The 15,493-nt window shown below is 33.3% G+C and overlaps 2 protein-coding genes across 2 annotated transcripts in view; both read right to left on the bottom strand.

The window, feature by feature from the left end:
- Nucleotides 1-3,489: 3,489 nt before the first annotated feature.
- On the bottom strand, nt 3,490-14,992 carry LOC126696924 (acyl-CoA hydrolase 2-like). Its single transcript, XM_050393687.1, has 17 exons — nt 14,841-14,992; nt 14,611-14,703; nt 13,111-13,178; nt 12,891-12,972; nt 12,404-12,450; nt 12,112-12,237; nt 11,294-11,371; nt 9,500-9,587; nt 7,838-7,950; nt 7,562-7,624; nt 7,427-7,482; nt 5,435-5,539; nt 5,227-5,283; nt 4,643-4,744; nt 4,096-4,144; nt 3,938-4,006; nt 3,490-3,775 (listed from the first exon to the last, which is right to left on the bottom strand). Exons 1-17 carry the CDS (start codon nt 14,863-14,865, stop codon nt 3,698-3,700), a joined length of 1,299 nt encoding a protein of 432 aa, XP_050249644.1. The 5' UTR covers nt 14,866-14,992; the 3' UTR covers nt 3,490-3,697.
- The window catches only part of LOC126696925 (acyl-CoA hydrolase 2-like), a 42,918-nt gene continuing 30,914 nt past the window's right edge, over nt 3,490-15,493 (bottom strand). Inside the window, exon 18 of the transcript XR_007646116.1 lies at nt 3,490-3,637. The gene's annotated coding sequence lies outside the window, so the exon portion shown is untranslated. The remainder of the gene's footprint in view (nt 3,638-15,493) is intronic.

Below are 15,493 nucleotides of genomic sequence, written 5' to 3'. Positions count from 1 at the left end.
GTTTGGGACTGCATCAACTGAATTATATAACATCTCAAAATCAGCATATAACATTTGTTTTGTTGAGGAAAGTATTGGCATATGGCTCAAAATATTTCACTTCAAAACATCTCAAAATCAATTAAGTTTTAGACTGCATCAATTGAATTAGATAACATCTCAAAATCAGCATATAACATTTGTTTTGTTGAGGACACTAATAGTCAGGTTTGTGAGTGGCTCCAACATCAATAGAAAAACAAACTGGAAACTACAAGATTCATACACTCTCAATGTCCACAAGTATGTGTATATATAAATGATCTGTATATAATTTAATCTTTTTGTATATAGCTTAGTATCATCTCTAAAATGCTAATATATTCATTTCCTTCATACTTTTACCATTGCCTCTCCTCCTTCTATCTCATTTTTCTTATTTTCATAAGAACCAATACTAACTCATTAGGGATGACAAAATGTTTTCACCCTGTTTTGCTCTTGTCCAAAGAAGGGACAAGATGGAGAAAGGATACCCATAACCTAATCCTATCCATGCCCTCCCTATGTGTAATTATATTGACATTCTAGATTTCTCTTCTTTCTTTTTCTTTTTTTTTTTTTCTTTATAAATTTTTTATATAAAAGCCCTCGTGGATTCCAAATCCATCCACTTCTCATAATCTTATTAAAATTGTTGATAAAAATTGGTCACATGAGAATAATTAGAGACCATAGGGAGTATGATTAGGTGGGAGGGGATGGTCATATAGTGTTATAGATCACTTGCAAGTAGTGAATAATTTCCATTAATGAAGTATAAAAAAAGAAGTGAAACGAAATATTGATTTAAAAAAAAAAAAAAAAAAAACCAACTAGATTGAATAGGGAGTATGATTAGAAATTGAAAAATGGTTTAATATAATTTTAAGAGTAATAATTATCATACACTGGCTAAGTTGCTATTGCACACTCATTACACATTCCTTTCAAATCTTGTTTCTATTAAAATCGTGAAGACATAGAATGTATACGGAATGTGCAATAAAAAGTGTACCAGGAGCGGCACTACATGGCAATGAGGGGGCTCAAATGAACCCCACTTATATATATATATATATATATATATATATATATATATATATAATATTCTTTTACTTGTTTAATTTACTTTTAAAAATATTTTTGCACTTGCACACCTAATCACATTAGCCTAGCCTAAAATCAAACAACAACATATATCACAGATCACAAATATCTCTCTCTCTCTCTCTCTCTCAGAGTAAAGAGCGAGTGTTAATCCGTTATGAGTGTGTCTATTTTTATTGTAAATTTATGTCAGGTGTGTGCGTGTCCAATACTAACTGTGTGCATTATTTATTTATTTGTTTTGTTTTTATAATGTTATTTGTGTGAATGTGTGCTTGTATAGTATAAATATAATATAACTTTATATAATTTAATAATTAGGAAATACAGAGAGTTTATTACATTTATGTATGGACAAACTTAGGTACAGTACCTTAGATGATGTTTCTTAAGTTCTCATTTTAAGATTCAGCCATGTGTCTACTTAATTAAAAAATACACTTTCATCTCATGAGAAAAAATTCACATGACAGAATTTTAAAAGAAGAACCTAAGGAACAATACCTAAATACTGTACCTAAGTCTTGCTCTTTGTGTATATTGTTATCATATTATAATAACCTTTTGTTATAAAGTTAGTGATTCAAGACAAGAAAATAGTAAGGCTTGTGATCGTTCAAGCATTTGATTGGCTAAGTAGACACTTAAGGTGCATTTGTTTTGGCTGAAAATGGATTCACGAAAACAATTTACACCCTGCCGTGTGTGTTTGGTTGCACATGAAAAATTTGGTCAAACGGAAAATCATTTCCGTTGACCGTAAAATACCCACCCCACAAGTGTAAATCATTTTACACTTTCATTTTACCTTCAAACCATTTCCATCCTCAGAAAATTTCTCTCCTCACTCACTCCCATCACTCACGCCAAGCCCAAGCCGAAGGATGGAGAAAGCTATCGCCGGTGAAGCCCAGATCCAGTCCTCGACCCACAGCCCCGTCGGTCTGATCGCACCGCTCAAACCCATCGCCAATCTGATCGCACCGCCTCCGCTTCTCCGTCGTGCTCAAACCCATCTCCGATGAACCCAACTAAACCCACCCCGATTTCACTACATCTCAGTCCCCGACCCACGGCCTCACCGTCATGCCTGTGAGCCCCTCTGCCGGTGAAGGTAGTTTCTCATCTACTTCACCTTCGTCCTCTCTCTCACTCTCATTAGACCCATCATTCTTCTACCCACGTCGTCGCTGCCTTAAATTTTTTTTTTTTTTTTTAATTGTAAAATAACATTTTTGCTTGGGTTTTGAAGGATTGGTGGTTGGGATGATTCATGGGTTTCAGTGGTGGTGGGTTAGGGGTGAGTTTAAGTGTTGATAATGTCGATTGGGGGTGGTGGATCGTCGGCTACGGTGGTTTGTGGGTTTCAATGGTTTTGATATTGATTTCTATTCTACCTTAATGGGTTTTGATTTTGATTTTTATGATGTGGTGGATGATGGCTGGCTGGGTTTGGGAGCTGAGAAAATGTGAAAATTTTGTAGAAAAATAGCATTTTCAAAATGTTACTAAATACCGAAAATCATTTTTTGGACTATTTTTCATTGCAGAACCAAACTCTCGGATTTCATTTTCCTTAAGGGAAAACAATTTCCCCTGAAATCATTTCACGCTTGGAATTAACTTTCCGTTGAACCAAGCGCACCCTTAGTATATTATTTATGAATGGATAAGTGTAGTTGTATGGTCAATAATTAATACAATGCTAGTGAGTTGGTTTTTGTCATTTAGTTTAAAACATTTTCATATGAAAATAGCAACAAATAGATAACGACAACAGAATAAAAATAAAAATGTTATACAAACTTAACAAAATAAAATGGTCACATCTACCTATATTGACAATAGATAATAACAACTGATAATGAATTAAAATATAACAATTTTAATATATGAAAATTAGTAAAATGAAATTATAAAACTTCATATATTTGCTTGATCTTTTCTTCTTTTTTTTTATTTTTATTTTTTTTTTAAGTCAATAACTCAATATATTCAACTTCTTTTTTTTATTTATTAATTTTTATTTAACATAAGTTTTTTAATGACCCCAAAAAAAAAAAAATTCTGGAACCCCTGTTGTGTGTAACAAGATTAAGCTAGGGAGTGGAGAGTCGGAGGCCAATCAATGTATTCGAAATTTCAAACTGAGCTTTCTCCCACAAGATCCACGATATTGAAAGTTGTAAATATAGGGGAATACGCCTCGAATAATTACTAGGTTAGCCAATGGCGTAGCTTCAGAGTCTTGACTCATGTAACGGGACCAGCAGACTTATAGTGGGGGCTCTGCTTCTGGTTTATGATGCATGTGAATGTGATTGCCTTTTATCATGATAAAATTTTACAAGAGAAAAAGAAAAGAGAAAAATCAAATTTTAAATGCTACAAAGTTGGAATAATTGATTTTCGCCCTTTTTCATTTTTGTTACATCTGCACAAATCATTATTGAATATTTAATATAAAAGGTAAATATTGGGGGAACGGGCAAAATCTTGGCACCTAAACCTGATGGATCACCAAAAGTTTAGCATAATACTCCATTGGCATGGCCGAGCATCAACAAGTTCACAGCTTCGACGCCGCAGGTGGAATTGTACTTTTAAGCACCCTAAGTAGGCCGTCTTGAGTTGCCGATGCAACATGCTGCTCATCAAGACATGCATAAATCAGTTCATAACACAGACATCACTTGGATGGAGAGAAAACAGCAAAAAGCAAAGAAAGAGAGAAAAAGAGTAGGAGGTAATTAAAGAAGAATAAAGAAGATTGTTTCTGCTGTTTATGAACATATAATGAAATCTCTACCTCTCCCTTTCTATTGAAAATTTCGCCAGAAACAAAGCCGCGTGCATTGTAGGCAGCAGGACTGTATATCTGGGGGTAAAAATAAACCCAAACAAACTTGCATGCATAAGCATTTAAACAAAACTAAACATGAGAACTAAACACTTTATGGCACGTACCGCAAATAATAGCCAGTCATCAGCTCTGACAGGCCGGTGAAAGTGCATCCTAAGATGGAAATGAAAACAAGCTTATAGTAATGAATTAAAGATTGAAAAAAAAGTGGCAAAGGAATGCTCTTAAATCAACTTTGACCGTGAACTTAAATGCACATACAATATATAGTTGACAACATGTATATCAGGATAATTAAGTTTGCCAACAGAAATACTACCAAGACATGACCAGAAACATCATTTGATAAATGATAGTAGCAGTGCATCTAGTCAACAATACAAAAGGAATTGTCCTTTTTTTTTTTTTGATGCAGTTTGCTACAATGCAATAGTTACCTGAATTCACTTCATGCTTCTCGTTTAAAATCTAAAACCATGTTAGCAAAATATGATTTGGTCATCTTTTTCAGACATATAACAGCTTCAAGTCCATTATAAAAGCAGGGCCTATTTTCAAACTGAGACTATATATAAAAGTACTCTATAATTTTGACATATTGGCCACACACTTTGGTGTTTAATTATCTGGTAATATGGGGCAGATACTTACGAGTGGTCCAGACTAACAGCACTTGTCTTCAAATTCTTCCTACGGTGGGGATTCATACTAACTTGAAGAAATATCAGATCTGAAGTATATGCCACTACGCATCTGCAAATGACCAAAAAAGCATATTAAAAAAAAAAAAGGAACAAAACTAAAGCCAAGTAAATTGGACCTTTATCCAGATATCATTAATAATATTTGAATTTATATTTGATTAAGAGTACAACAAACATCGCATAGGGGCATTATTTGTGCTGGTAAACTGTCCAAAGAACTCTTTTATATATGCCAACTAAACATTTCTTGGGGCAAGGCCCAACAACAAAAAATTTCATCCTGACCTCTACGAAGGGTCAAAATAACAGTGCGGTTGATTTTTAGTCATGTAAATATAACAGATAGATGATATGGCATGTTAACTTAATTGGAATATCAATAATTACAGTATAAGGCTCCCTCAAAAACTACGCAGAACAATACAAAAGGCCACATTGCTCATTCATTATGAGATACTCATTCTGCTCAGCTTTTATTCAATCAAAGCAGAACTCACCTTGGATATATATTTATAAAAAGGTTTTGCTTACCTATGCAAGGCCTGATCATCAGAGAGTTTGCCTTTTGCTCTAAACCAATACCTCAAACTGCAATACAAATAAAATGTACTCAAAAGATGTGGTGTGTAAACATGGATTTGCATGCAAGCAAAAACCATATCCATATTTCTAGAATAAGTGATGTGCATATTTAGCCCATAGGAAAAGATGAATATCCAACACAATAATCCAGGCTAACCTTGGAGGAGATTTAGTCTGATTGGTTGAAGTTCTGGGCTCACAAAACCGTAGCTCTATGGGCCAAGGGATGAAATTTTTAGCAGCCACCTTGTTCCGATAAGTCCTGAATCAACCAAATACCAACATTTTAGCTATGTAAGACGAAAAAATTAGAGTCAATAATCTAACCAAACAGCAGCTTTCATTCAGTTATTAGGCTCATAATCAAAAGATGATCTTTAGGTACAATAACAATGAAAATCCATCCAATTTCACAATTACTGCAAAGCACACATCACCCAGGAAAACCAGCAACAGTACTCAAAACAAAACATAAGCAGACAGAACAGAACTACGAAACAATGTCCCATGCTTGTCTCTATCAATTCCTAAAACTAGCAGAAAAATATTAATAGCATTAAATAAAATTCAGTTTAAACAAGTTGACAGGTCACACCTATATGGCAGATTTTCTGGTGCCTATCTTCAAGTGAAGCCGAATACAGACATAATTATGGTTCACTTTATTCTTAGGCTCTAACTGGAAGGCTATCCTGGTCTACTTTACTGGAGGCTCACAAGCTTATATCAAATAGGATCTGATATAGAGAAAGCACTGTGTCCGTGTAGGTTCGCTTGCATGCATTTGCTGCCAGTGATTATTTTTCTTCTTTCTACCTTGTCTAAATTTTTTTATTTTTTATTTGTTTTTTAAACTTATTATTGACTCTTTGGTGTATCTCTTGTATACTTCCCATGGGTTGTTCCCCTTTGCACTCTTAATGAAATTTGTTTCCTCATAAAAAAAGAACTGAATTTGTACTCATGAATGTATAATGAACATGTAACATTTTTTTTAATAGCCTGGTAGAGAAGTATACTATCAACCATACCACGTATATCCTAAAACTCCCATGTACCACAGATAACTATAACTATATAGTGAGTTTGACAATACCAAAAATAGCATCTTATCTTCAAAGCAAGTAAAGGTGGACATTCATCCTTAGCCTTATATCTTTAAACACTTGCACAGCCTATGGAATGGTGAATTCCTATATAATATATAACTTACTTTATTTTTTTATTATATAATATATAACTCACTTTCTTTTAAATCCTAAAGATGGTTTTGCTTGCTAAATGAGGCAGCCTTGTACCGAACCTAAAAGTTATGGAACAACAAATAAAGAATTTAGTAATTCTCCTATATTTTGAATTTCTTGATTCATAAACAGATTCTTCAAGTCATTCTTCTTAAACCTAATACCTCCGAAAGATGGGATCACAGTATAAAGCTCTCCAACAAATTTATGAAATTCCAATTTAACAAGAACTATAGTTTTGGACTTTATAAGTTGTCTAAGACACATATAGGTTTGCCTAATAGGATTTTCCTTGTCAAATAACCAAACTAACTTCCATTTTGGATTGGTAGGAAGGGCCGTGGGGGGAGGAATGGAATGGCACAATTCAAAGGGATTTTAAAGAATATTCCATCCATTTTCCAGTTCGGAGTTTAGAAGGAAGGAATGGAATGATTAGGATAGAATGCTCATTCCATCCCATTCCCTTCTAAACATTCCTTCCAAAAGTGGGAGGAACACTCAATCATTTAATGAAATGGTGGTAAATTATCGATTTTATCCCTATTTTGAGACAAAGAAAAAATAAAAAAGGAGTTGGGTATAATAATAAAACTATATATTTCTTTCATTTCTGTTCCTTCTTTTAAAATTTCCAAATACAATATATTCCATTTGGTTCCATTCCATTATGTTCTTTTAAAAACTCCCCAAACTAGTGTTTACTATGATCGTTATAAAGTACATAAAAGCACATCAGCAAGAAAACAAATAAACAAAACAATAACCAAGAACCAATCATTTATAGAATAAAATGCAATACGCGAGGAAAGATGAATCATTTATATCTAACTAGTGGAGATATGGAATGTCCATATGCAAGGGTAGATAGCAATAAACTGTGAATTGCGTAGTACAAATCTTACCTCGGTAGACGTGGATCTGTGAGACGTCTCTCACGTAGCTCTTCCATTGATGGAAGCTGCAAGTTGGAGACAATAATTAAAACAGCAAGAAATGGGAAATTGTCTAATAAAAAATGGAAAACAAATATTAGTTACCATCTCTGGAGCAGGTACAGAAGGCATTGTTGCTTCCTGGTGGTCAAACCCTTCTTCTTCTTTCTGTAAATTCAACTTAATCGAACGTTACATTTGCAACACTAAAATATTTTTAAATATTTTTTTTCATAAGTACGATCTTTAAAATAATTTTAAATATTCACACCTTCAAAACCACATAAAAAATCATGGCAACGAAAATGCATCATGATCAAAAAGTAACCAATGGCCAAACCCAACTCAGGAAAATTTCAATAGCATGCAATTAACTCATACCTGAAATGAAGCAAGTAATGTGAATACAATGTTTCCCTTCTGTATTGCATCTACTCTTCGGGTAGCAAAGCTTTTCCCATCACGTACTCGTTGAACTTGATATATGATTGGCACTACAAAGGCATAGTTACACGCGTACCATTAATACCTTTCTCACTAATTTTAATCCATGAAAGAAATAATGGGTTAGGGTACCAGAAATTTATATCATTGTGCAAAAATTTAAGTTATAGTTCCATAATCATGAAGATATAATATTAGTTCCTGTAGCAGAAATGCAGAACAGTATATACTTCAACATTGCATGAATCCATAACATATTGAATCAACAATTTGACATGAAAACTTCAAGCACAAAACCATTTCAAAGCCATAATTTGTTCGAACTTTTACTTCTTTATGCAGTCACTAAAAATGAAGAATATTTTGGGCTTTCTATGCAGACAACAAGAGGCTTGGAGACAAGCAACTTAAACATAAAAAGAAACATTTTGAAACAGGGCCTAGACTTGTTACACCTCCAAATCCAATCACTTTTTTTAGTCTAATCAAGTCATACTTTAGTATTTCTGTCAAAATGGATGCCACTGTTTAGGGTTACACACACACACAAAAGGCAAGGGCAAAATAAACAGAGGGGAAAAGTACTGTATAGGATGACTCCACCTGATTTTTTTTTTGGCTTTTCTCAAGAATGTAAGGTAGAAAAGTCTTAAGGAAATTGGGAATATAAAGTCTAACATAAAGTTGGTAGGCAACAAATTTGTTTCTCTTATTACTTATTTGTTACTGCAGTTGAGACCAGACAAGTAACAATTATCTTTCAATTAGCTAGATTAGAGACCAACATACATGCTCCAGAAATAAAAAGTCAAAATGATAATAATAATAATAATAATAATAATAATAATAATATTAACAATCCCTCTATCCCTTTTTGTTTTTCAATCTTCATAAATTGAATGTCTCCAGGAATCTATATATTTTTATATAAAATATTAAAGTTGAAGCTAAGAGAATGTTCAATGTTGAAACCCCAAGGTGACTCACATTACACCAAGTGACATAACTAATTTTGCGCAAATTTTGAGTCCTAGAACTAAAAGACTATCTCAAAAATAAGATAATGGATAATGGATATAGCTTAATTACAAATGACAAATATCCTTATCAAAAAATAAGTGTAATTTATATATATATATATATATATATATATAGAAGTAACTACTGAAATTTAAAATCTATGAAATTTAAAAAGCCTTAAAATTAACAATGCTTTTATTGAGATTCTTTTTCACATAGTTAACTATATATTTCAATTTAAGTTGTCAATAAAATTAATTATAAAGAAAATCAATTGAATTTGAAGTTTTAAACAAAGTTTTGTGAATTGAGGAAGAAAAAAACCAGAAAATTGCCTAAGCTTTGTTTACTATTTGATGGCAGTTACATGCAATTGATATCTGCATAACTACTGCCTTTATATTTATTATTTTTACTGCATTCCAATTCAAAAACGTAAAGGTAGTATCGGGAAGTCCAATGTATGCACTGTTCTGAGACATCCTAAAGAAAGATGGACAAAAAATGGAACAGAGTAATAACATTGGAAAGAAATGCTATCCACAGAAGTTTAACACAAGGTGACAGAAATGTACTTACTGTCAAAATCCCCAACAAGAAGAAAATACGCATGCAAACTATGGACAACCTTTAAAAAATCAACAGTTTTTGACGCCGCAGCCAATGCCTGCACAGCACACATCATCTTAAAGACTGAGTATGTTAAAAGCTCCAGCCATTATTGATTCCAAGTTGTATTCACTGTCTGTGTCCGATAAAAAAAACTCAATCTATATTTATAAAATATACTTGTTTGAGTTGCACAAGTTATTTCAAAATGTAATAAACTGTGGAAAAAAAGGATGAGTATTCTTATAGCAACTACAAAAAATTACTAATAAATTTTGATGGTAATAAATATTCAAATTGAACTTAACTTAAATTCATGCACAGAGAAATCCAGATGCTGCGGTATCCCATGAAAAGAGTATTCTACATACAGCATGATGCAGTTTTTTGAGTATTGTTAAAATTATGATATTAGAGAAAAAGGTTTTGAGTTCGTTCCTAGTCTCCATTTTACCTCCCATTTTAATTGTTCAAAATCCCATGTGTTGGCACCCACTCATTAAGGAGGAGTTTAGGCCCACAAAAAAGGGAGTGTTACAATTATGGTTAAGTGGTTAAATTTCCTACTTTCTAATAACTTAAATTTTTGGGAGAATCGGTAATTCAAAAAGTATATGAAGGCAATATAGAAAATTGTTTAAAGAAGTGTAAGTCACTCTATAATCTATTGACATAAGTGTCTTGAAAGTTCTCAAAAGATAGTCTAGAGATCAAGTGACATATTGACATTGAAAAAAACAGCAAACATTAAACCATACATTGGCATGTTCAACATTCAACTTTAAAGACTACACTCCAAGAAAGTAATCATTTTTCAACTTCCACAAACACATGATGTAGTGAATTTGCAAGTGATTAGATGTGTATAGATCTTACATGCGGATGAATAAGAGGAAGATAGATAGTGCAACCATAGCATGATTACAGAAACAACATCCTCTTTGGAAGTCGAAGGTTAAGACAAAGCCCAAGACTAAGTGTCCATGGTAGCTAATTAGATTTTATAATTTAATTCTTATTTAGCCATTCTAGAGTCAAGGGTATCTTAGTAATTTTACAATTGTTGGGTATGAGCCATTATTATGGGCCTTGGGTTTTCTTCTATTAGTAATTCTTACGTTGTTTATGGGACTTTATGTGTTGGCTTTGGTTCAACTCAATTAGGGTTTAGTTTAGTAGTCAAAGTAACAGTCCTAGTTCTTTTTTTGATAGGTAAAAAGTTGCATTACACTCCTAGTTCTACTAAGAGAAGTTAAAAGTTAGGATCTATATAACTGTACTCAAATAAGTTAGAGTTGATCGATAAAATATTGAGTGTTTTGAGTATTATATTGAGTGTTTTGAGTATTGAAGCACATTGGCCTTAGTATTCTTTTGCCTCCATTTCTCTTCTTTATTTTCTTCTTTTCATTCTTGCAGTACTGTTCACAGTATTATTCACAGGTAATGTTCATGGCCACTGCTTGCAGATTTGAAAATTTCCTTTTCCTTTTCTTCTTCTCTTTTCAAACATAAAACAAATATTTTCTATTTTGAACCCTAAACCTTCTTCTAAAAGGTTCATAACTATCATTGGTAAATCTTCCCAAACGTTGACCCACCATAAGCACATGCATACAAGTTCTCTAATATGTAATAGTTCAAAGATTCTGCCCTAGTACAGGCTATTACAATATGCAATTATCTATTACTTGTTTTTTACTGGAAACTTGTTTTACAAAACATGCCAGTATGAGAAAGAGACAGAGAGCAGCTTAATCTTGCCTGTCCAATAAATTGTCCTCCAAAAACCTTTCCAAACTTTGGTGCATCTGGCAAGGTGATCCCCCGGAATATGTTTACCTTAAAAGGGAAAAACAAAGTTGAATCTTTAGCATAAACCAAAAGTTCAGAGTTTTTCTGTATAAGAATATGGCAAGCATTTCTCATTACAAAAAACAAAATGTAGAAGGTGATACATGAGAAACTCAGGGTTAGTCTAATAAACTTTGTACAGACAATGCTAGATCAAATTATTACGAAAATGAAATTCACTATCCCTAGAATAAAAAGGTCCAAAAGGTGGTAAAGGCAGAGGGATCTACACATTAGCAAAGAATAAAAAGAAGGATGTGGCATTAGCCATGAGGAATGACAAGAAAGGAGTCGTGCAGCTGAACGCCCCATGCTTGGAAATGAGGCTCCAAAGCATTTGTCTGCCAGTTGAGATAATTTTTCACTATTTCCAAATTTGCATAATAGGCTTATGAATTTTCTTCTTTTGATCCTCTTAAAACTATACATCCACAATTCTTTGTATTTGATCTGACAAGTATAATATGATTTACATAAAAATGTATGAGCTTTCATAAAATAATTTCATAAGGAAAAATTCATTTGTAATGCTTAGCATGTCAACATAAAAACAAAATAACCAGAAGTAATCAGGAATACAATAACAAGAACACAATAAGCATAGTTGTACTTGTAGAAAGCTTGAACAAGATATGCTAGCAAGAAAAATCAATATGAAAAAGCTCTATGCAGAAGCATGCACACAAAATCAAAACAGAAGATTCTCAAACAACAGTTTAAAAACACACTTCTATTGGCTCCAAGTGTAATATACTCTCCACAAGTGAGCATGTCTCGAGGGCTTTTTCCGCATTCCAGATTGACTTTGTCTGCAGCAAACTACAATGTTCACGGGGTAGCACCAAGCATGTCAGCTGCCATGACAAACAAAACATTAGAAACTCACTACAGTCATACACAAAAATAGCTTCTGGAGATAAATCTCAATAAGCTTGAGCAGTCTGCATGACGTATATGTTATGGGAAAGCAAAAGACAAAGATAAATGATATACATGTGGGTGTATTTATTTTGCAGCTACCTTAGTCAAAGCAATTACATTTGCCTCATTAACAAGTGTAGACATGCCTGCAACAAAAAGTTCGCATTATTCCCATAATTTTTTGGCAAAATTTTAGGCATATATACAGAGATGCAAATAACACAAGAAGCAACATAGAGTTAAGGCCACTTTTTTTTATAAACTAGAGTAAAGGCCACTTTGACCATCATTGCCACCAATTTGTTATAAATAAGGTACCGATATAGCAAATAACAAACAACTTTATGCACCCTTTTGTGAGAAACATGTCATATATAGAGATACTTTGGAAATATTAACACCCTCCATTGCACCAAAACCCATTTATAATATATAAAATCTTCAAAAATGAACCGGTCAACATAACTCTGTAGATGATAACAAGAATAAACTAAATTACCAACAATTTCATATTTGGCTGAAAGAGGCTGAAAGACAACAATAAATAGCTTACAAATTAAAACAAAAACAGAATACAGTTTCTCACCATAACCAAAATAATCATATCGCTTCAATTGGAACTCTGTACGACTTTCTTCATCAGCAGCAACAGATCCGACAGCCTCAGCCTGTAAACCAGGAGATTAAACATTCAGCCTTTCAAATTTATCATCCTTCCAAGGATTTTTTTTTTTTTTTTTGGGGTGCGGGGGATAAAAAAACTATATTCATCACTCTAAGAAAGAGATTATCTCAGGTAAGCTTACCTCTCCATCCCATATAAAGTAAACTTCATCGCCACTTTCACCCTCACGAACAACATGCTCTCCAGGATCTACAACCCAACACATTAAACAAACAAACAAACAATTGTTGCTAACCCTGCTCAGTAAAGAAAATTCCAAAAAGGGCATGGGTGGAACTAGGTGCAGGGATTATGGGTTGCCACTCCGCCCAAATTGTATTAAAATTTATTAATCTTTTTTATAAATATTCAAAACCCACGAATAAAATTCAAATATTCATGAAATTGGAACTTTCAAAACTCTGTCATAAAATGCAAATAAAGGTATAAGTTTATCACTGAGACAACACATTATACAAACTTTCAATATTGTATAAGAATTCTTCATTAATCCTTATACAATCTCATATGAAAAATAATTTCTAACTACAAAAACTTAACATGTAAGGGTCATCAATGGGCTTGGCCCATGGGCATAATGTGCTGGGCATAATAGGCTATTAACTAGTTAATGGGTCGGGTTGGGATTGGCCGAAAGAGAAAACCTCAGCCCATGACCCTACCCATGGGCAATGCCCATTTTATCTTTAGCGAGCTGGGCTATCGGGTTGGGCCTAATGGGCTACCCATGGGCTTGTTTTAACATATTATTTTATTATTTTTATAAGGAAAGAATCAATTTTTTATAAGGGAATCATCAATCTATTTTTTTTGTAGGAAAGAATTAAAGAATTTAATACTTAATTACAAATTTTTTTACAATCAAATCTATTTAATTTTTTGTTTTGTTGATGAAAACCTATTTAATTTTTTTTATTAAGGCTTTAAATAGTTTTTTATTTTTATCTTTAATAAAAAAAAAATGTCAAATGGTTAATTCAAATTTGCTTGACTACTAGAAAAATATATATCTAGTAAACTAAGTTTAGCATAATTACTTTGAGTATCTTAATGGTTGAGGGTGTTTTCTTAAGAAATTCCTCTATAATATCTTAAAATCAATCTTCCATACACTTCCTATATATTTTTGTTATGAATTATGAGTTATTGGCTGGGCCAACAGGTTAGGCCAACGGGCTGGGCAACGGGTTGGGCTACTGGGCTAGTCCACCGGGTATTCATGGGCATAAAAACTAACCCACGGCCTCAACCACTGGGCTAGCGGACTACTCATGGGCTTCAATAACAACGGCCGACCCGTCCATTAGCCCAATGGGCCGATGGGTTTCGGGGTCGGGCTGTGGCCTATTTGATGACCCTTATACATGTTAAAAATTCCAAAAGAGAAATTGAATCAAGAACCTTCATTGTGGTATTAGTTTAATAATCCCTTGTTAGAAAGCATTAAAAATTTCATAAATTGGCACTGAAATGAACAAACTCTATGAGTGTCTTTACTGATTAGTAGCTAAGAAAACTTACTAATTCATTATAAATGGATAAACAAACGTTTCAATTTATAACTACAATTACGTGCTAAAAGTAATAGTAATAATGAGAAATGGAATAGTAATACTCATACCATAGCGTTTGACAAAGACAACTTCAGCGATTTTCTTGAGAGACAAGCCTGGTAGCCTCTGTAGCAACGGGACACAGCTCAAGAACTCCATCACTGCCAAACCAATTCCAATTCAAAATTCAAAATTCAAAATTCAATTCAATTATTCAAACCAAGACATTGTTTTTTTTTTTTTTTTTTGGTATTAAAATTTGAAATTGATTGAGTGATTGGTCAGCGATTTCTCTGACCTGATTCGGTGTCGACTGCGGCCATCGGAAATTGATTGAGCAACGGAAAATTGTGAAAGTGAGAGAGAGAGAGAGAGAGAGAGAGATGTTAAAATAAGAAAGCGATAGACACTTAACAGTGGTTCCGTTCCGGCTTTTTATAAGAAGAAGCAGAGAAATCATATACCATGTAGGGAGAAAAGGTTAGGGATTTGGTGTTTCGCGGTGTAGGATAACAGTTTGCACTGCCTGATGTGATCTAGCCAATGGAGGTGGATGAATTCTTCGACCGTGTAGGCCCCTCTATGTGAGAGAGTTTTATTTATTTATTTATTTATTTGAGAATGACTTATCACTTATGTGAGAGAGTTGAAGAGAAATCAATCATTCCTTCTCAAAAAAAAGAAAAAGAAAAAAAAGAAGAAAAATCAATCATTGGTGATATTTTTAGTGCTACAAACTTTTCAACAACTTTACCACAATTTTGATATATGACAATTTGGGAGTGGTGAAATTATGAATTCATGTGGACTCACTATTTTATTTTCATCACTTACAAAAATTATTGCAGTAGCTTGGGGGCCGGCCCAATCTTCTTTTATTTGTTGCTCCTTTGAACCTTTCTCTCTCAATCAGCACTGTTCTGAACTCAATGTAAATATGTTGGTCTAAAA

Source organism: Quercus robur, chromosome 8, assembly GCF_932294415.1.
Source record: "Quercus robur chromosome 8, dhQueRobu3.1, whole genome shotgun sequence".
NCBI classification, from domain to species: domain Eukaryota; kingdom Viridiplantae; phylum Streptophyta; class Magnoliopsida; order Fagales; family Fagaceae; genus Quercus; species Quercus robur.
Note: the sequence above shows the minus strand (reverse complement) of the source record. Positions and strands in the feature narration are given on the sequence as shown.